At 40.0% G+C, this 20512-nt stretch overlaps 1 protein-coding gene across 4 annotated transcripts in view; it reads left to right on the forward strand.

Annotated features, from left to right (window-relative positions):
* OSBPL9 (oxysterol binding protein like 9) overlaps positions 1–20512 on the forward strand; it is a 94924-nt gene that overhangs the window by 43963 nt on the left and 30449 nt on the right. For 2 of the 4 annotated variants that reach the window (XM_089515126.1, XM_089515127.1), the window contains exons 5-8: positions 4301–4396; positions 5267–5314; positions 9195–9224; positions 9643–9693. In XM_089515126.1, coding sequence (XP_089371252.1) covers positions 4301–4396; positions 5267–5314; positions 9195–9224; positions 9643–9693 — 225 coding nt within the window. Of the gene's footprint in view, positions 1–601; positions 651–733; positions 787–4300; positions 4397–5266; positions 5315–9194; positions 9225–9642; positions 9694–20512 lie in introns of those variants that run through there. The other 2 variants (XM_089515128.1, XM_089515125.1) reach the window with 2 other exon arrangements.

Below are 20512 nucleotides of genomic sequence, written 5' to 3' on the forward strand. Positions count from 1 at the left end.
AGCAACGCATCAAAAACTCCTCTGAAGAAACTACAGTTCCCAGGATTCCCCAGCATTGAGCCAGGGCTGTTAAAGCGGCCTCGTCCAACTGATTTTATTTTTGTGCAGTGTGTTTTGGACCCAAGTCACTTCTGTGCCCATGGGTCCAAAACACACTTCACAAAAATAAGATCAGTTGGAGAAGGCCGCTTTAACCGCACTGGCTCAATGCTGGGGAATCCTGTAGTTCTGTGAGACATTGGGCCTTCTCTGTCGGGGAGAAAGAGAGAGAGAGAGAGCTCTGTGGTGCCACAGCAACCCACAGCCCCCAGGCCAGTCGGAGCTGGATTACTGTTTCTGGCGCGTGTTTTGGGACAGGCTGAGGAGGGCCTAGGCCTGAGGGCAGCCCTCGGCGCCCAGCGCTTCCTTCTCCCGACGGCGGATGGGTCTGGTTCCACTAGAGCCTGGGCGGGAGAAGGAAGCGCTGGGCGCCGAGGGCTGCTGCTGCTGCTGCTGCTGCTGCTTGGTGTCGCCCTCCCATCCCACAGAGGGAGCCACCTGGCCCTCGTTCAATCAGGAGGCACCTTGGTGTTGGAGCAAGGGCCAGGGAAGCAGCGGCGGCGGCTGGAGGAGGAGGAGGAGGAGGAGGAGGAGGGGAGCCCATGGCCTGCGTGAGTAGTAGGGCTGCACTTTGGGGGGAGGCGCCACCACCTCCTCCTCCTCGTCTGAATGGGCAGGAAGAAGAAGAAGAAGAAGAAGAAGAAGAAGAAGAAGGAGCGCCTTCGGAAGCCCCGCTGGAGCCCCTGGGTCCTCCTCCCTTGGCTTCCCTCTTATTCTCCCCAAGGCGGTTGCAGGGAGCCTTGATATAAGGCCACGGGGAGAGAGAGAGAGAGAGAGAGAGCCATCCCTGCGACAACGTCGCTTCCCAGATTAGGCCTCTCAGTGTGTGCATCTTCTCTGGAGGCCTGGGAACCCCCAGAGGGCTAGAGCGAGAGAGAGAGAGAGAGAGAGGGGGGGGGGGGGAAGGAAAAGGCTGCCCCTCTGTACCGAATGCTGGGGTCTTTTCGGCGTCTTCTCCATGTCCATCTTTCCGCCATGGCAAGGCCAGTGTGCTTAAAGGGCCCCTTTGCCTGTACTGTGTGCAAGGAAACGGAGTGCATGGCACGCCATTCGTAGGTTAACGCTCAGTCGATTGGGACGAAGAGAGATCTTGCAGCGCCTTTGAGACTCACTGTAAGAAGGAAATGGGCAGCCTGAGCTTTCCTGGGCTTCAGTCTACTTCCTCAATTCCGTCGATTGTTAGCAATCTTTGTATGTGTGTTATGCTTGGGAAGTGGGGATTGAGGGCCCTTTTCCAATGTGAGTGCTTTTTATTAAGTTGGCTATTGCAAACTGAAATGCCGTGATTGCCTCTGGGTGGCTGGAAGAATTGGGTCATATATTGTGATCCAGCACAAAGATTGCCACTTCTGTGAATGGAATGAGAACTGGGCTCCTGCGGGAACTGCTCTTGTACAGAGGGTCTCCTGATCTTCCCGTTCAGGGACTGCCTCATCAACTAACACTGAACTCAGCTTGCTGTGCACTGGTCCTTCAGTACCCCAAAAGTACTATTTTCATACTCCACAGAGATCCCAAGCACACTGCAGAAATAATCCACTTTGAAACCACTTTAACTGCCCTTGTTCAATGCTAGGGAATTCTGGGAGCTGTAGTTGTGTGAGACTTTTAGCCTTCTCTGTCACAGAGCTCTGGGGCCACAATAAACTACAGTTCTCATGATTCTTTAGCACTGAGCCAGAGCAGTTAAAGCAGTTTCAAACAAGATTATTTTTGCAGTGTGTTTTGGACCACTAAGGAACAGGTAACCAACCTGGCCATTAGGAGGCTGGTTTTTCCTAAAGATTATAGTGTTTGACAGATGACTAATACATTGCTTGTAATGTCCTAAAGGTTGTCTCACTGAATACCAAAGTCAGGATTGTCAGTTCCATTGTATTGCCAATTTCTATGTACGGTTGTGAAAGCTGGACAGTGAAGAAAGTGGATAGGGAAAGGATTGACTAATTTGAAATGTGGTGTTGGAGGAGAGTTCTGCAGATTCAGTGGACTGCCGAAAAGACAAATAAATGTGTACTAGAGCAAATCAAGTTTGAACTCTCTTTAGAGGCCAAGGTAACTAAACTGAATCCATCATACTTTGAACATACAGCATTCATTAGAAAAGACAACAATGCTTGGTAAGGTGGAAGGCAGTAGAAAAAGGGAGACCACATTACAGATGGATAGACTCAGTAAAGGAAGCTACAGCCCTTAGTTTGCAAGACCTGAGCAGAGCTGTAGATGGTAGGGGTGACTTGGAGGTCTCTTATTCATAGGGTTGCAATAAATCAAAGTCAGCTTGATGGCATTTGACAACAGCAGCAAAGTTAATAATGTAGTTGGATAACAATTGCTGGTAGCTCATGAAATGAATATATAAATCCACTTGTCAAATACTATACCTTAATCTCTATAGAACCTGAACATCACTAAATTAAAAAGAACTTCCTTAACAAGTATATTCATTTCAAGAGCGAGGGTAGTAGTTGAGTCACAGTGACAGTTTTATGTAGGCTGTGTTCTGTGGCAGTTTTGAGTATTGTCTGTGTCATTTGTCCTGAGATGTCCTGATTAGTAACTTGGCAAGGTTCTTCTGTAGAAACTAGTTAGGAATGCTTTCTAATGAAATTGTAAAATTGCCCCAATATATTTGGTTTGAAAAGTCAAACAATAAAAAATCTTTTGTGGTGCTGTTAATAATTATGTTTTAAAATCCTGCCCACAGTTTAGTAAAACATGCAATTTAACACCTTTACTCTCAGCAAGGGAAGGAAAATCTCACTGAAATTTATGGAATGGAAATGTTAGCAAAATTATGTACGTTATTTTTTATAAAACAAATACTTTCTTTTAAAAATTAACATTTAAAACCTATATGTGATAGTGTCTGCTGAATCCCTTACATAATTAACATAATTAAGACATAAAATTTCATGCAGAGAATCACTGGCCATTATATCTTTTCTGTGTAGAAGCAAGGTGCCTAGCAGAAGTAGGAGAGTGAGAAGACTGACAGTATGGACATGGGTCTCCTATTTAGATGTTCGTGTTCTTTCAGCCTTATGCATTAAAGTGCTTTCATTTTAAAATATTTAAAATGTAAATATTGAGATGATGTTAAAAACTTCTCAATGGAAACTTAACAATTGCTTATGAATATGTAGTGAATTTGTCTCTGCTTACTGTGTAAAATTATGAGACCTAAACTACTTAAATATCCTCTCTTTTATCTATTCCTGGTGTAAGGGATCTGTTCTCTAGAAAATTACACATCTACTTATAGGCTACATATGTTATGTTATACAGTATTCCATACGTTATGTTATATTCCACTTGTTTAACCTTGCATCTGTTTTAGAAGGTGACTTAGGAGAGGGTGTTTTGGAGCAAACACACACAAGGCTGTCCTTATAAGCCTGTACTGGAATATTGTTTCCGTTCAATGGAGCTTGAGAATTTATGAGTCAGACTGTGTTTTACAAGGAAACTGGTATAGAAGAGTGTCTTTATATGATTGTTTTTGTTGTAAACTACCATGAAGTCCGACCCCATGAATGAGAGACTTCCAAGTCACCTTACCATCAACAGCCATGCTCAGTTCTTGCAAACTCAGGGCTATGGCTTCCCTAATTGAGGCTAGCCATCTGGAATGCCAGCTTCCTCTTTTCCTATAACCTTCTACCTTACCAAGTGTTATTGTCTTTTTCTAGTGACTCATGTATTCTCATGAAATATGCTGACAGTCTCAGTTTAGTCATCTTGGTTTCTTGGGAGAGTTTGGGCTTGATTTACTCTAAGACACATTTATTTGTCTTTTAGCAGCCCATGGTAGTGATAGAATTCTTCTCCAGCACTGCATCTCGAATGAGTTGATTTTCTTCTTATCAGCTTCATATGATACTTGCCTGTAAACCATTCAACAAAATAGTTAACCCTTCCAGAACATAGTTCCAAAGTTCCAGAATGGTACTAGAGGGACTCCTTTCCATGCAGTGTGCTTTAATAATTCTACTGTTTTCATTTATGTCTACAGGAAATTATAATGATTTACTCTTCATATTGTTAAACGTGTTTCTCGGCAGCTTATTTTCTGGCTCTCAGTTGAATGGTTGAGGAATAAGCAAATACTGTTCTATGTGAAGCAAATACTGTTCTCTGTGTTCCTTCAATAAAACACACTCAAAGATTATGTGTTTGATTTTGTTTTCTGTTTATGCAGGGTGTGGATCCTGGCTTTGTTCCAAGTGTCCAGGATTTTGATAAAAAACTTACAGAAGCTGATGCCTACCTACAAATTTTGATAGACCAATTAAAGGTATGTTAAATGTAGTGCCAATTATACCATGGATGTAATTGGTTTAGTAGTAAATGCACACTTGGATCCCCCCAACCAATAAATATAGTATGAAATGCTACCAATACTGAAATTCCTGAAGCCAGTTCATCCCTTTTCTAGTTGTTAGATGCACTTCAGACATTTCATAGGACCTCCATACTTCATATATTTGTCATGGACACATCAGTTTTTGCCGCCCAAAACAAAAAGAAGTATGTACAATAGATGTAGTAACCTAAACTCCTTTGTACACATCAAGAGGCATCATGACGATATCAGAGCTTTGTGTACTGTTGTTTAAAGGCATGCTGTATAGTCTGTGTTTTTACATGTTTGCTGCAGGAAACACTAGTGCATCTGCAGTATATATGTCTATTACATCTGGGACGGAGCTGTTCTCGGGCTCATAGCATAAATCATGTCCATTATTTGCTTCAGTGCGGTGATGATGCTATAGTATATGTTTACTTGACACAATGGAGTATACATTTTTTATGTGATATCTAAATAGAAATGTAGGAATAGATATTTAAGAAGTAAATAGGCGGGATACTTTTTTTTTTATAGTGTGAAGGCTTAAAGTATTTTTACAGGCAGGTCTTCTTTTATTTCCTAAGAAAAGGGTTTAAGATCTTTAGCTTAGATATTATCTTGACTTGGAATAAGTAATGTGGTGGGGAGCAACCATCATTAGGATGGGTAATCTGAAAATTCTCTCATTGGGCACTGCAAGATTAATTATATTTGGACAACAAATTATAAAGCACATCTTAAAAATAATTTACTGTCTTGTTTGTATTTTAAAAGTTTTATCAGCAGTGTTTATTACTATCTTTTTCCTTTCTTTAGCTCTTTGATGAAAAGCTTCAGAACTGCAAAGATGATGAACAGAGAAAAGCAAGTATAATTTTTGTATGGATGCTGATTCCCCCTGTCCACCAAACTCACAGTTCAGGTTTTCATTGCTTGATGCAGCCAAGGCAGTTGTTTCATATGTAGCTGATAAGTTAAATTTAGTGTACCTTATAGCTGTGGATTGTTTTCAGTTGCTGGAATGAATAACAACTGAAATTTGTTTTTCACCTGCTCCACTGCACCAGAGTATAATTAAAAGCAACCATCAAAACAAACCTGGAGAGCACTGCAGAGACTTTAAAGATTCTTGTCCTTTTATTTAAACAACTGTGCAATTCATAATGACTTACCACTCCATCCATTTTAACTAGTAGTATACATCTATTACAGTGTTAGCACAGTTTATCAAATTTTATTAAATCAACTCCCTTTCTTGCTTTACATATACTGTAGCCAGTTTCCCCACCCACCTAGAAATGACTTTGAGTGTACTTGCAGTACAGAGTTAGGGATCATGTGGATCTCCAGATACTGTGAGACTGAAATTCTCCATTAGTCCTAGCCAGCGTAGTCAGTTATAAAGTATAATGGGAGTCGTACGCAAATGATATTGGGAAATATAAGGACAATAACACATGGGGATAGTGGGAGTAGGTAATAATACATTATTCCCATTCCTGATCTAGTAAGTTCGATTGGGATGTTACAGATAAATCAAGTCAAGAATAAATAGTGACATTTAGTTTTCAGATACTATTGGCCAAAATCATGCCAAATTGAAATAAATTAAAAAAGTAAAAAGAAACAAAAACAAACTTGTGTTCAGGAACACATTGGCTTGGCTCACTTGCACAGAGACCAACAATTCAGTTCTCTGCTTGCCTGCTCAGAACTAAGTTTCATTGAGATCATCAAGTGAATGTCAGGCCCTCTATCATTGCAAGCACAACTGGTGAGGACATTAGAGAGGATCTTCTTGGTGGCTGTCCCTAGACTCTGGAACTCCCTTCCCAGAGAGGCCAGAATGGCTGCCTCGTCCATTCTGCTGCAGGCTAAAACATTTTTATTCACACAGGCTTTTAAAACAAAAAGTTTTTAAAGAACGGGCTGGATAGTGCTGTATTATTTTAACTGAACTGTTTTAAAGAGCTTTTAAAATCTTTTCAATTATATTTTCTTTCATTGAAGTGTAACTGGTTTTAATATTGCAAAAAGTTTCATTCTGTTTTAATAATCTCTTTATGTAAGTTTTTAATTGTATTGTTCTTTTAAATTGTGAGACACTTTGAGCCCCAGTGTTTTTGGTTTTGTTTGTTTGTTTGTTTTCGTGGTAGGACAGGATAAAAATAAATAAATACTGAAGTTAGCTCCCAAATAAGTGGGTGCAAGATTGCAAATACAATATTAAAATAGCTTGTCATGTAGGTGACATCTGAAGATGTTAATACTGGTCTAAAAAAGCAGTTCTTGGTGTTTAGACCAAAGTAACTTGCTGATTACACTTGACATAACTAGTTCTGTCTGATCATTATAGACACTTGCAAGGGGTGTGACCTTGTACTTGCTTGCCCTCTAGTACTAATTTGTTGTAATGGCAGATTAGTGTTTATAAGGGATGAGCTGTTTTCTTCTTGACTTGTTGTAGCACTCAATATTTTAAAAGCTGCTTGTACTCAGACAGAAGGAGTCAGATTATCATTGCCCTGAAGTATTTCTTTAAACTTCCATGATTTAACTACATTGTTATTGCCATGAATTTCCTGTCTAAGCATAAAGATAGTTTTTATTTTATTTTATTTATTTTTAATGTTAATTTCAACAGCCCCACTGACCCAACATAATGAGGAAGACCGACTTTCTAGAGAAATTTAACAAAATGTTGCTGAAATCCATACTGTCATTTCTGCTTTCCTGTTGATGATTTATGAAAACTTTTAATAGAAACTGATACATTGTCATAACCATAGGAAAAGCAAAACACTATATAGTGCCCATAGGAAAAGTCCACTACCATAGAAATGCTGTTTCAGAAACAAAGCTGCACAAAAAATTAACTGCATGATTTGTATGTACTGTAGAGAGCTGTAGACTATTAAAAATTGGTATGTGACAATGTTTAGCAACATGCAGCTCACAGGTAACATGTAGCTTGCAAGCCAATTTATGTGGCCTCTGTGCCCCCCCTCCCTAATGTGGATGGCAAAGTGGGAGTAGCTATTTAAAATTATCACTTTCTTCTTGTTTTAAAGTTACTTCTCTAGGTTTGCTGCTGAATTTCAAGAGTAGAAAATATAGGTCCTACAGTAGGCTCCAGAAACATTGTGAATTGTTCCCCAGACCTATTGTAGTTGCCCAGCCATAGTCTGTAGATTAGATCCTTGTAGAAAAGTAAGTTTAAATCATATATTGCCCCATACTTTGGGGAAATACCATAAACAAGACTTTTTCTGTGTTTCTGTACATTATTCATAGTTCACAAAAGAATCCTCTGTTACCCCCAAATGGATTTATGTCCCACCTTTCAGTGCAAATTATAATTTTTAGATTATTTACAATTAACAGTTGCAATTAAAATTACAGTTAAAAGTCAAAGACTTATGTTCTCTGTACATAATTCAGATTCAATAATTACATGTACAGTCAGCCCTTTGTATCTGTGGGGGATCCGTTCTAGACCCCCACCCACAGATACCAAAATCTGCAGCTACTCAAGTTCTTTTGTCCCCAATCCACAGCACGTGCACATGGCCATGCTGCCAACTAGAGACAGTCTCTGTTGTCCTATGGGAGAGTATGGATGCGGGCTTGCCACCATTGGGGACAACGGAACTTAATGGTGGCACAGCCGTGTACATGCACCACCACAGGACAATGGGGGCTGTCTAATGGCAGTGTGGCCACATGCATGCGCTGCCGTTAGGGACAATGTGGGCTTGCCATCCATGGATGCTTGAATCTGTGGATGGCAAGTCCCTGGATACTGAGGGCCAACTGTATAAGGATATATGAGAGGGAATTAGATTTGCCCCTCTGTAAATTGAAGGGTTTCTTCCAATCATGGAAGGAACTAGAATCTAGGAAAGGGTCCCTACTAGAGGAATAAGGCAGGGCAGAAGCTTTAACTAATTCCCTCTCGTTGCAGTCCCCAGAAGAATTCTCACACTGTTATGGAGTGTCTCCAATACTCTGTGTAGCTTTTTTTGAGAGGGGCACAGAGAGCTATAGAGGGAAAGATGATTTGGTGTGTATCACTGTTCCCACTTTTCAGTCCACAGTGAATAGAACCTAGTTGAGTGCAAATCTTGTTTCAGCCTAATGTCTCAGTTGACTCAAGTGTAAAGAAAATAGTTTCAGTTGGAATCAGTATGAAATGAAGAATGATAATTTTCAGGCATATATTAGCCATCTAATCTAGCTAAAAGCGAGTCCGTTCAGATTTATTTACCTGCAGAATCGGATTGAGAAAGTTACCCCAAATGGAATCAGCTTTGACCCTTGAGGAAAACATGGTTTTCTCATGCAGTATTTTAGCAGGAAAAAAATGGCACCCTGAGTTTTCACAATACATACTTTGCTAAAAATCAGCTTCTAATACTCCTGGAGAACACATTTTCCCATTGATTTGTGTTCTGGATAATGTCTTAATGGGTAGAAGTAGCTGTCACGATCAGTTTATGATGATAGACTTTATCTACAACATGCTTTGGCTACACAAGATGGCTACACCAAAGTGGTAGGGATTGAAAATCCCTCTGCCCAGGTTCAAGAGTTGTTGCCAGTGAGTGCACATAGTCTTTTTGACTCTGTGTGGTTAAATTTCAAATATTAACCTTATTTTTAATTTATTAGGAATAAAATGTGTGTAACAAATATACTTCAAGATTAATAACTATGTTGCTAAATAAATGTCTTGTTTTTGCAGAAGATTGAAAACCTCAAAGAAACAACCAGTGTGAGTATTGTTTAACCAATATGTAGTGATAAAAGTCTTCTGTGTTCTATGCCAGTTAGTGAGGCTGGATCTGGTGCTGATTGGGGTTAGGGCCAGAGTCACTTTCATTTTGAAAGCACACCAGTTATTTGCCAGTAAGTGAGGGCAATGGCTGTTCTCTACTCCCAAACTGGAAACTACATCCAGGTGTTGCCCAGGCACCACCTATTCTCACCCATCTGGAAAATGGCCATGAGGATGCATTCTGAAATTCATTCATTTGACTATAGCAATTTGGTGATCAGTGTTTTCAGGCATCATTGCAACTAGGTATTGAATTGATAGTGAATGTAATCTATCTACTTCTTTTTTTCTTAATATTTCATTACAAGCATTACATATTTCTGAAATGCTACAATATTTCTTTTTATCCCTTTAGAGCATGGTTGAATCAATAAAACACTGCATTGTGTTGCTGCAGATTGCTAAAGTAAGTATCTTTGATAAAATATAGCAATTTATTTATTTATAGTATTTATACCCTGCTCTTCAGCCACACAGGCAAAATGTTATATTGTGGAGGGGCTGTATAATTTAATTCTCTGTGGTCTCTGTGCCTCCCATGAATAGGTTTTGTGGCTGCACAGAGATCCCATTCTGAAACTTCTAGAGCCCAGCAGCTTGGCAGGAACCCTTCCACCTCCATAGTGCCATTCATGTTCCAGCCTGCCAAGCTATCATCACCTGAGTTTCTCTCGATCTGCCAGCATTATGACATTTCATTAATCATTCATTTACCAACGGAACTTCATTTTTTTTCCACCTCTGTGCATAAGCTTACCTTGGTGTAGTAATAGAGTATGTTTAAAAACCTCCAAAGAAGGAGACTCCACCACTCTCTGAGGCAGCATGTTCCACTGTCGAACAGGCCTTACCATCAGGCATTTTTCCTAATGTTTAGGTGGAATCTCTTCTTCTGTAGTTTGAATTCATTGCTCTGTGTCCTAGACTCTGGAGCAGCAGAAAACAAGCTTGCTTCAGCCTCAATGTGACATCCCTTCAATTACCTAAACATGGTTATCATGTCATCCCTTAACCTTCTCTTCTCCAGGCCAAACTTACCCAGATCCCTAAGCTGCTTTCTTAGCTGCCACATCACATTACTGATTCATGTTCAGTGTGTGGTCCATTAAGATTCCTTTGACGTGTACTCATATGAAATTTTTACTTATTAAAGGCTATATCTGTGTATTTCATTTTTACTGTCCAAGTGTAGTAACCTACATTTCTCCCCATTGATATTCCTTTTGTTAGTTTTGGCTTTCTAATCTATTAAGATCATTTTCAATTCTGATTCTTGTCCTCTTGGGTATTTGCTATTCCTCCTTGTGGTTGAGTCTCCTTCTTTGGAGGTTTTTAAACAGAGCCTGGATGGCCATAGTGGTGTGTTATGTAAACAGACAAAGAGGCACTCACTCGACTTGGTTCTTAGAACCAGCCATGTGGCACTGTTGTATGAACAGGTATATCCATCCAGTCACCATACATCTGGCATGCACAGAGAATGTGTTGGCGGATTCCTTAAGCTTTTCCCTGGCTCTCTAGCACAAATGGTCTCTTGTCAGAAGAAGCCTTCTGGATAGTGACTGCCAGATAGAATGCACTTCTCCTATACATTCTTGACCAAATGTTACCAGTTCTGTTCCAGGGCATGGAGAGGACACAGATCTCTAGGCAACACTTTTCTGATGAAGTGGTCTAGATCTCTGGTGTATCTCTTTGTTCCCTTTTCCTTGTTAACAAGGGTCATAGTGAAGCTCGCCACAATGCCATTCTCATTAGTCCCTATTGGCTCCGGTAGTCATGGTTCACTATGCTTCTCAACCTCGTCACATCTCTTCACAAAGGTTTAAATGGGTTATTCAGACTATTAGGCTGTCATATGAACTGGTCAAAGGACCTGTACCAGTTGATTTGAAGGCACATTATACCACCACTGTCATGTCTTCAGCTGTTTTGCTGTGTGAAATGTTAATTCCTGACTTATGCAGAGCTGCAACAGGATCAGAACCATCCACATTCATTAGACGTTTTCAACCAGATTGCAGAGTCTGAGAAAATGCCTGTTTTGGACATACTGAAAGAAGTTATAGTCTTTTCTTTCTCTACAAGCAGAACAAGCATAAAATCGTCTTCCCTCTTCTTTTCCTTGAAGAATCTGTCTTCTGTTCTTCAATGACCTGGCCCGCCATCCTGCAGTAAGCTTTTAAGTCACCCATTTGTGTGAGGCATAAAGACCACAAAGACAAAGAACACGTGGCTTGCATGTAACTTTGGTTCTTCAAGTGGTCATCTGTGCCCTTCCCAAACCTGCCCTGCCTCCCCTCTTTTTGGGTCCCTGTCATATTTTTGGCAGAAACTGTGGGGATGGTAGCTTGGCAGGCTGGGACATGAGTGATGGATGGGAAATTGTTTCCATCAAGCTGCTCAGCTCTAGAAAACCCATTTGTGTGTAGGTACAGATGACCACCTGGAAAAAACCACAGTTGCAGGTAAGCAACCTCTTCTTCTTAAGAAATTCAGACACTACATAATTTCTCTTTAGTTACTGCCTGCAGGTGGATTAATTAAATGCTTATTTCATTTATAGATATATTTTAATAGATTATTGTAAGCCTGCGAGCAGGGAACCGTCTAACTAAAAGTTTCTATGTACAGCGCTGTGTAAATTTACAGCGCTTTATAAATAAAGGTTAATAATAATAATAATAATAATAACCCCACATTTTCTGAAAAGGTTTATCATATATAGTCTTCATATACTTTATACTAGGATGTTGTAACATTCAGATTAAACTGGTGTGAATATGCTTATCCTTCAGTTAGGGCTAAGAGTTGCTGGCTATCTCAAACTTGTGGTTGTGTTCTGTTACGTTTGGTTTGAGAATGTAGATGAACAGATTCTTTATTTCCATGACTGTTACTTAAATTAATGTTAAGGATTCACATGCAATTTCCTCTGATCAATTTTGTGGAAACAAATGACTACATTTTCTTTAACTCAGCAGAGTAGGATATAGCTTGGATAAACAATAACCAAGTAGATTACAGTAAAAAGAACAAACTTGATAGTGTTCATGCTTGTACGGACTGATCTTAAATAGTGCTGTCCTTGTATTTAGATGATTGTGTTAAAGCATATTCTTCCTTTAATAGTTTGCCTTGGGTGCAGAATTTATAAAATGGGACATTTTTAAAATAATAATTATTGAAATTTTATACATCTTGAAGCTAGAAAACATGCAAAATGGAAAAAAGGAAAACAAGAAAGAGAGAGGAAAAATAGAAATAACATATTAACATATATGGAGCTATAAACCTACATAGACATACAAACAAATCTCCTAACAAATCCTTTATACCCCCTCGCTCCCCTTAAAATGATATAAGACCATAACAAATAAACAACAAAAGACTTCCTTCTTCCCACAAGTTGTACCTTCACTACCTATCCTAAAATCCCTTTTGAAATCAGTAACCATAGTAATAAGTTTAAATAAATTCTTCAATATTATCTTCATTAAACTACATTCTTTCTGCAATAAAAAAACACAATCGTGTAAGAAAAAGTGAATTTAGACTCCTTAATGTAGATATAGTCCCACTGATACATTTGTATATTATGCCATAAAATGGGGGGGGGGGGCATTTATTGGCATGAGAACAAATTGCATGTACATTGTTAAAGTCCTTAAGCCTTAGTCTGCAAAATGAAGCTGCATGTACTAATATACCCTAAAGTTTCAGATTTTCTATAATTATTAGATCTATTAATTCTGAACTATAGACCTAAGTGACTTGAAATCCTAGTCATACACTCAAGATGTGGAACTTTGATCAAAAAGTGAGCCCTAGTGCACCTCCCAAGTTTTTCTGAAAGACATCTTTATAAATACGTTTCCACACAATGTCTAAATTTGGCATTGTAGTAAAAAAAAAGGAATAGGATATTCTTGGCACTATTTGGCTGTAGAAAAGAAAGGAAGATGCACGTGCTTCAAAAGCACAGAAGGAATGCTCAATATGTAAAGCTAAAATCAAGGTATAATTAAAAGTGAGGTTTCTGGACTTTGTGAAGAATGCTACATAGAAATGTGCAATGTTGCTAGTGCTTTGTAACTCCCAAAATAGCTTAAAATGCTACTTAGACATAAATACAATCCAGTATGTTCTGGTGACATGAAGACAATCATATTCTGTACTTCACAATCACAAGTTTATATAGATGTTCTTTTGATCTCTGATCTGTAAGATGTTCATCTGATCTCTTGATCTCTGATCCATAATTAAGATTTTAAACATTTAGCCTAAAATTCTTTCAGTTTTGTTTTTATGTGGAGAAACCTAACTTTTAGGACTGCGTGTGTTCAGTATGCCTAGGCAAACTTAGTATTTTTGCCAAGGAAAGCTGAAGGGTACAGATTGGAAGTCAGTGATAGAGTACTGCATATTCTAAGATTCTAGATTCAGTTCCTGGCATCTGCTCCTGAAGGAACTTGTACCAGAATGTGTGGGAAATATCTGTTGCACATAGAAGTCACTGCTGCTCGAGGCTACAGTATTAGTGTGAAGTGAGAGTGAATCATTTATCATAATGTACATCATATATTACTTCATAATGCTGTTACATTATATTTTTTTCTTTCCAGTATACATATGTTCTATTAAAAGTTTAACTGAAAGTGAGAAAGGAAAGAGTAATTTTGAATTAATAACCCACAAAAACCAAATGTGCTGCTCTTTCTTTCTTTCTTTCTTTCTTTCTTAATTTATTTGTTAAAATATGGAGTCTTCTCTCATTGCAACTCTGTATATGGAACATAGCCTTTTAGAACTACGATATAGACTATAGTCTGTAACTTTAATCTGATGGATTAAGATAAAGAAACAGGTTGGTCTAGAGCATAGCATACATCTCCACGTTGTCCTGCATGGTGACTGACCATGCATTATCAGACCCTGTGAGATAAGCAGGCTTCTAAATTATATATACAACATTAAGTCAAAGTTGTCCGCTGTTACCCCAGTTGAACTTGAGATCAGTTTCCCCTAAATATAAATTTGGTTGGATGAAGCATAACTCCAAGCTTGTAGTGAGGTTGTCATTTTATAAGGTATGTATTCTCACCAAATAGGGACTGTTCAGAATTCCATGTTTACCTTTTCAGATATCACTATGTCAATCCACTGACTATATTTCAAAATTGCCTTAGTTGCTTATTACAGTGATTTCCTAATTGCAAAAAACCTAGTATGGCAGAACAAAAGTCTTCACCTAACAGAACCAGGAATTCTGCACCTCAAAACTAGTAACATGTTCCATGAAAAAGAGTTTGAGAGAAATTCAGACAGCTGCATTTCAAACCCTTTCGTCAATTGATTAGTGGACCAAAAATGCTGTATAGTAACACTGCCTGGAGAAAATGATAATCTGCCTTTATTTATTGGCAGCTTTTTAGCATGTATGAACAGTTTCTTACTTTTAGGGCTGAAGCAGATGGCCTGGCAGAGCGGCCCCTAGGCTGCTCTGGCGCAGATTGACCCACTCAGGACCGCAGCTGGCAGGAGCAGATTTTTTCAGCTCCTTTTTGTGCTGACTCTTGTCACCTCAGTTCATCTTTGGAGTGACTTCTGACTGCTTTGGGGACATGTATTATCTGTTTCCCATGCCCTTGAAGCATCTGGATGCTACTTTTTTTGGCCCGTCTTGTTTCGGGCCTCAGTCTTTGAAAAAAGAAAACATAGACCTGGATATGCATTGTCATCAAAGATCCTATAAAGGATACTCTCTCTCTCTCTCTCTGTGTGTGTGTGTGTGTGTGTGTTGAATAAAATGTGGTTACAAACTTGTCTTATAAGTATATACATACAGATTGAGTATCCCTTATCCAAAATGTTTGGGACAAGAAGTTTTTTGGATCTGAGATTTATTTTTATTTTTATTTTTTTGAATTTTGGAATATTTGCATAAACATGATGAGATATCTTGGGAGATAGGACCCAGGTCTTAACTCAAAATTCAATTATGTTTCATATACATCTTATAGCCTGAATGTAATTTTTTGCAATATTTTTAATAATTTTGTGCATGAAACAAAATGTGTGTACATTGAACGATCAGAAAGCCAGGGTGTTGCTATCTTAACAACCCATAAAAACGTTTTCAGTTTTGGAATATTTTGGATTTTGGAATTCTGAGTAAGGAAGACTCAACATTTACACACACACACACAAACACACACACACACAGAGAAGAGTATGCTGTGCATCTATTACATTGCTAATATTTTTAACATTTGGTTCCCAGTATTCTACTGTTTTCTGTAGTCAATCATATCAATCTCCTTTGATATGCTTGTACTTAAAGTAACGTAGTGTAATGGTTTGAGTGCTGGACTAGGATAGTGGGAAACCAGGCTTCGAATCCATGCTTGATCATGGAAACCCACTGGGTGACCTTGTGGAAGTCACACTTTCATAGCCTCAGAGGGAGACAAAGCAAACTCTCTGAACAAATTCTGCCATGAAAACCCCATGTTAGGTTTACCTTAGGGTCACCATAAGTCAGAAAAGGCACACAACAGCAAACTACTTAAACCACTCAGGGCTATTGTTTATTGGAACCATTATTCAGAAGATATTTCTCAGTGTTAAAATGCTGAAAGATTTTGTAGGTTTGTCCTGTGAGGAGTGAATACTCAGAGATGCTTGGAGTTGTAGTTGAACATAAGAGAGTGTCGAGTTTAGGGAAGGTTGATCAATTCCGCCCCGCACCCTCAGAACATCTGGGCAGCAACTTTTGAGGGTCCCAGGGGCTAGATTAGCCTCCACATCAAGGAGGTCATATACCATCATTGCCCCGACCCTCTGGAACACGCTGCCCATAGAGCTCCACTCGGCCACCTCCCTGGCCCAGTTCAGGAAGGACTTAAAAACCTTCCTGTTTCGTTTGGCATTCCCAGACATAAGTCCTAGTTAGTCTCCCCCCCCCCCCCCTCTGAGAGCAGGGATAGCTGGCTAGAATGGGTTTTAATACGGGTTTTAAATGTTTTTGCATTTGCAATATGTATTTTGTATTGACTTGTTGTGCACCGCCCTGATTGTAAGAAGGGCGGTATATAAATAAAACTTTTATTTATTTATTTATTTATTGTAATTATTCTCAGAATGAAAAAGATTTACCTATTCACATTTTAAAAGTTATATTTACCAGTTGAAATAATAATTATTATTTCCCAGATTCATTTGAATTTTGGGCAAATGGGTATCCTTGTACACAGTAGGCGGGTGCTTATGTTTTAAACCAGAGAATTTATTTTGTGGTCCATAAGGCCAGCTACCTATCTGTTTTCTGCTCCACTATGCAGCAATAACTTCCAAAGTTACTCTCAGTGTGGCATTTGCCACTTGGCACATGTGACTGTAAGATACAGAGATTTTTCAGTTGTGAGCCATCCCTCACAATGATGAAGTGCATTGTGTAACATTCACTGTGTAGTCATGTGTTCTCAGACTATATGTTCTGAGACCAATTTATCTCGACTATCCTGTGAAGCCCAGAAAGAGTTGGAGGAGAGAATATTGTACAGTGTCCCAAATTCCTTGAAGTGAAATGAATGTGTGAAATGATAACTCAATTGAGACTGTCATACTTTGGACATATCATGAGATGAAGTTACTCACTGGAAAAGATGATAGCACTTGGTAAAATGGAAGGCAGCATGAAAAGAGGGAGACTGCAGTACAAGGTAATTGATTCAGTCCAGGAAGTCATGGCTTTTGGTTTAAAAGACATGAGCAGATCACTTGATAGCTCTTGGAGATCTCTCATTCATAGGGTTGCCTGTGGGGTTTTCAAGCCTTTATCCCATCATGCCACCACCAGATGTGGGGGTTCCTCTCAGAAGATCCCACAACTGTGTGGGGCTTCTTCTCCTTAACACATCAAATGGGAAGACTTCCATGATGCTCACTGCAGTCACCATGAGTGAGGTCTTTCCTTGATCCTTCCTCTGCCACCATTTAAGGGCTTTCTCCTGTTCCCCTTGTATGGCATCAACCATGGGGATCATCTAAATGCCCTCAAGGTTCCTATGAGGATTGATAGCACTTCTGTCCCCACTGGATACCATCCCTCTATATTTGATGCTGCCACCATAGAAACCTTGTCTGAAAACAGTATTCCTGTAGCCCAAAAATGTATAAAATGTATACATGTATAAAAACTAAAACAATTATTTATTTACACAAAGCAAAATACACTCTTACTCCGGGATACGAACGCGCCGCGATACGAAATTTCCGGGTTACGAAAAAAATTCTTTTAATTAATTATTTCCGGGTTACGAAGGTTTACCCGGGTTGCGAAAAAAAGCCGGCGCTTTTTAAAATGGAGCCGCGGCGGAGCCGCGGCTTTTCCCCATTAGCGCCTATGGGGATTCGGCTAACGAAAAACTTCCGGGTTACGAAAATGGCGCCGGAACGAATTAATTTCGTAACCCGGGGGACGAGTGTAATGATTTATTACAGTTAAAACAACACACACACACTCGGACTCCTTTCTACCTAGCTCAGACCCGTAAAAAACATTCATTTATTCTTAAACCTGACTGGCTCTTAAATCTTCTGCACTTTTCCACTCGGACCAGCCATACCTACTCCCTAATCTCCAATTTATGCCTAAACCAAAAACCATCTGCCTGCCTTTCACCAATTGTCATTCACCAGCCTTATGAAAATCCCCTCAAACATTCCACCAATCAACATTCACTCCCAGCATTCCATTCTTTCTCCACTCCCAACAGCTCTTAACCTTATAGTTGAGTATACAATAAATACGTTGAACAGCATTTCCTAACACAAGCATGACATCACATTGCCTTACATCAAAATCGATGGCAAATAATACCAATAACAACAGTAATACACCCTTTCAGATTGCTTGCTGACTTGTGCTGTCCCCATGAATTTAATAAGGGTTTCTTAGGGAAGGAATACAGTTGGACTTTCATATCTGTGTGTGTGTGTGTGTGTGTGTGTGTGTGTGTGTGCGTGCGCCATTCCAGACCCCCCCCCCCAAGATATGAAAAAAGCGTGGGACCTCAAGTCCCGTTGTCCCTAATGGCAGTGTGACATTTACGTGTCTGCTAGCAAGGCCACTTGCATATGCCACCACTGAGGATGATGGGGCTTGCCATCTGTGGAGGCTTAAATCCACAGATGGCAAACTTGCGGATGGCGAGGTCCCACTGTACTCTTCTTCTGAAATAACCTTTTTCTTGCAATGTGGGGAAGCAATCCTTCATGATGGATGTGTCTCATCCCTTGTGCTTCACAGGCAAAGTTTCAAACTGTCAGTCAACCTTATCTCTGCAAATGGAAGACCCATTCCCACCTTCCCAGTTCCATTCCACCTTAGCTACTGAACAGGACAGAGCTTTAGCACTCTGACTAAATTGGATTTGTGAGAAGATTGTTTTGTGGGACTTTTGAGTTGTGCTACCCTGACAGGTAGCAGTTGTTTTCAGCTTTTGAATTCTTTCATTGTCTGAGCTTTACCACCCTAACTGGGATGGTCAGTCTCAGCTTGATAGAAAATGTTCACAGCTCTAAGCTCTGCTCTGATTATACCTTGTGTGGTAGTGGAGGCACCTTCAGGGCATGCAGACCATCCAGCTCTCTTTCAGAGTCTGGAGTCAAGTCTTGTTGGGACTGCGCAGATGATGAAAGAGAGCAATGTGATTCAGTGTATGAGGAGGGGCTATATGAGAGAGTCGACTGGCGAGGCTGTGAGTGCAGTGGATGTTACCACTTACCTTCCCCCCTTGTAATTAATGGGCAGGAACTCTCCTCATAGCCAAGCAGAGTATGGCCATTGGGGTCAGGGAGTAGGGAGTGGCTGCAAGTCCATTAGACTCTAAAGATGGTGGGGAAATTGGGTGCCAAGGAAAAGGTGTGTGTGGGGGGAACCTTGCAAGCCTCTGCTGTTTGTTGATACTCATGGGCCCTCCAGTGTCCAGAAGTGGATATAGTGGACCTTTCCCATGCACATGGGTTCACTTCTGGGCTTCCTGTGGATGGCAAAAAGCATGGATGGTCATGCCTCACATTGTTCAGTGGTGGTGATGTGCACTCAACTACATCAGTGTGTTGCCATTGAATAATATAGAGCATGGCAATCTGTGGGCAGTCAAATCTACAGATCAGAGCAGTCCACTGTAAAACACTCTAAAAACATTGTTCAGAATCTTATTCCTTTCAGGAGGGGATGTGAACTCCTGCTTCTCTGGAGGCAGATGGTAGGATGGATGGCAAGTTATCGCTGAAGGAGGGGAGTGACTACTGAATATATTTCTCCCAGGTTATTTGAGTCTCAGCAGTTTCCTCCTGTAGTTAGTGGAAAAGGCTTTGGGGTTGAATGTAAGGATGCTGGTGCTATTGTGGAAGGAGTACCAGAAATCAGGGCTAAGGCTAAACAGGATCATTCTGTAGTGCCTTTCCCTGTTCCCCTTTATCGATGCCCCTTTGGCTGGCATGTTCTTTTTCCCAAAGATGGAGATGACACTCTCAAAAATCGAGAGGATAAGAGACTGATTTTTTTTTTACACAGGTTTCATAAGGTGTCAGCTCTAGTCATTCAAGCTCCTTCTTTGACATCATTATTTGCTAGAGCAACAGTCCGTTGGTAAAAGGATTTGCTTCCTCATGTTCCCAAGGAGGAGGCCACCATATATACTCGACTATATGTTGACTTCATGTATAAGTTTAGGGCAGGTTTGGGGATTTTGATATGACTAATAAGTGGAGGGTAAAACTTAGGGGCATGTAACAAATGAGCTAAAGGATGAAGCAGAGGAGAACAATGCCAAAGAACTTCCAAAATTCCAACAGGCATAACTGTTTGTCCTCACACTAAATGTTGGATGGATGAGAAAGTAGAGGGGAGTCAATACTTTCGGGACAGATTACACACTTGCCTGTCATGAGGGGATAGTCCCTTTTTTTAAACCAGCATTAAAGCACAGTACTTACATTGACCCATGGATAACATTGACTCAGGTGTTTTACATCAACCTTCTCACTAAATTTTTTAGACTTGGACATGAGTATATACAGCAAGCTCCACCAGAGAAATAATAAGTTGAATAAGGCATCTGTCTTTATGGCAAATGCCAGATTGGATTCTATACAATGTGTTTTGTGGGCGATGCTGTCTGATATCGCTGTCAGGCAGCAGCTTTGGTCGAGAA

This window comes from Sceloporus occidentalis, unplaced genomic scaffold, assembly GCF_023333645.1.
Source record: "Sceloporus occidentalis isolate IW3139 unplaced genomic scaffold, rSceOcc1.0.p SCAF_3, whole genome shotgun sequence".
Classification (NCBI taxonomy): domain Eukaryota; kingdom Metazoa; phylum Chordata; class Lepidosauria; order Squamata; family Phrynosomatidae; genus Sceloporus; species Sceloporus occidentalis.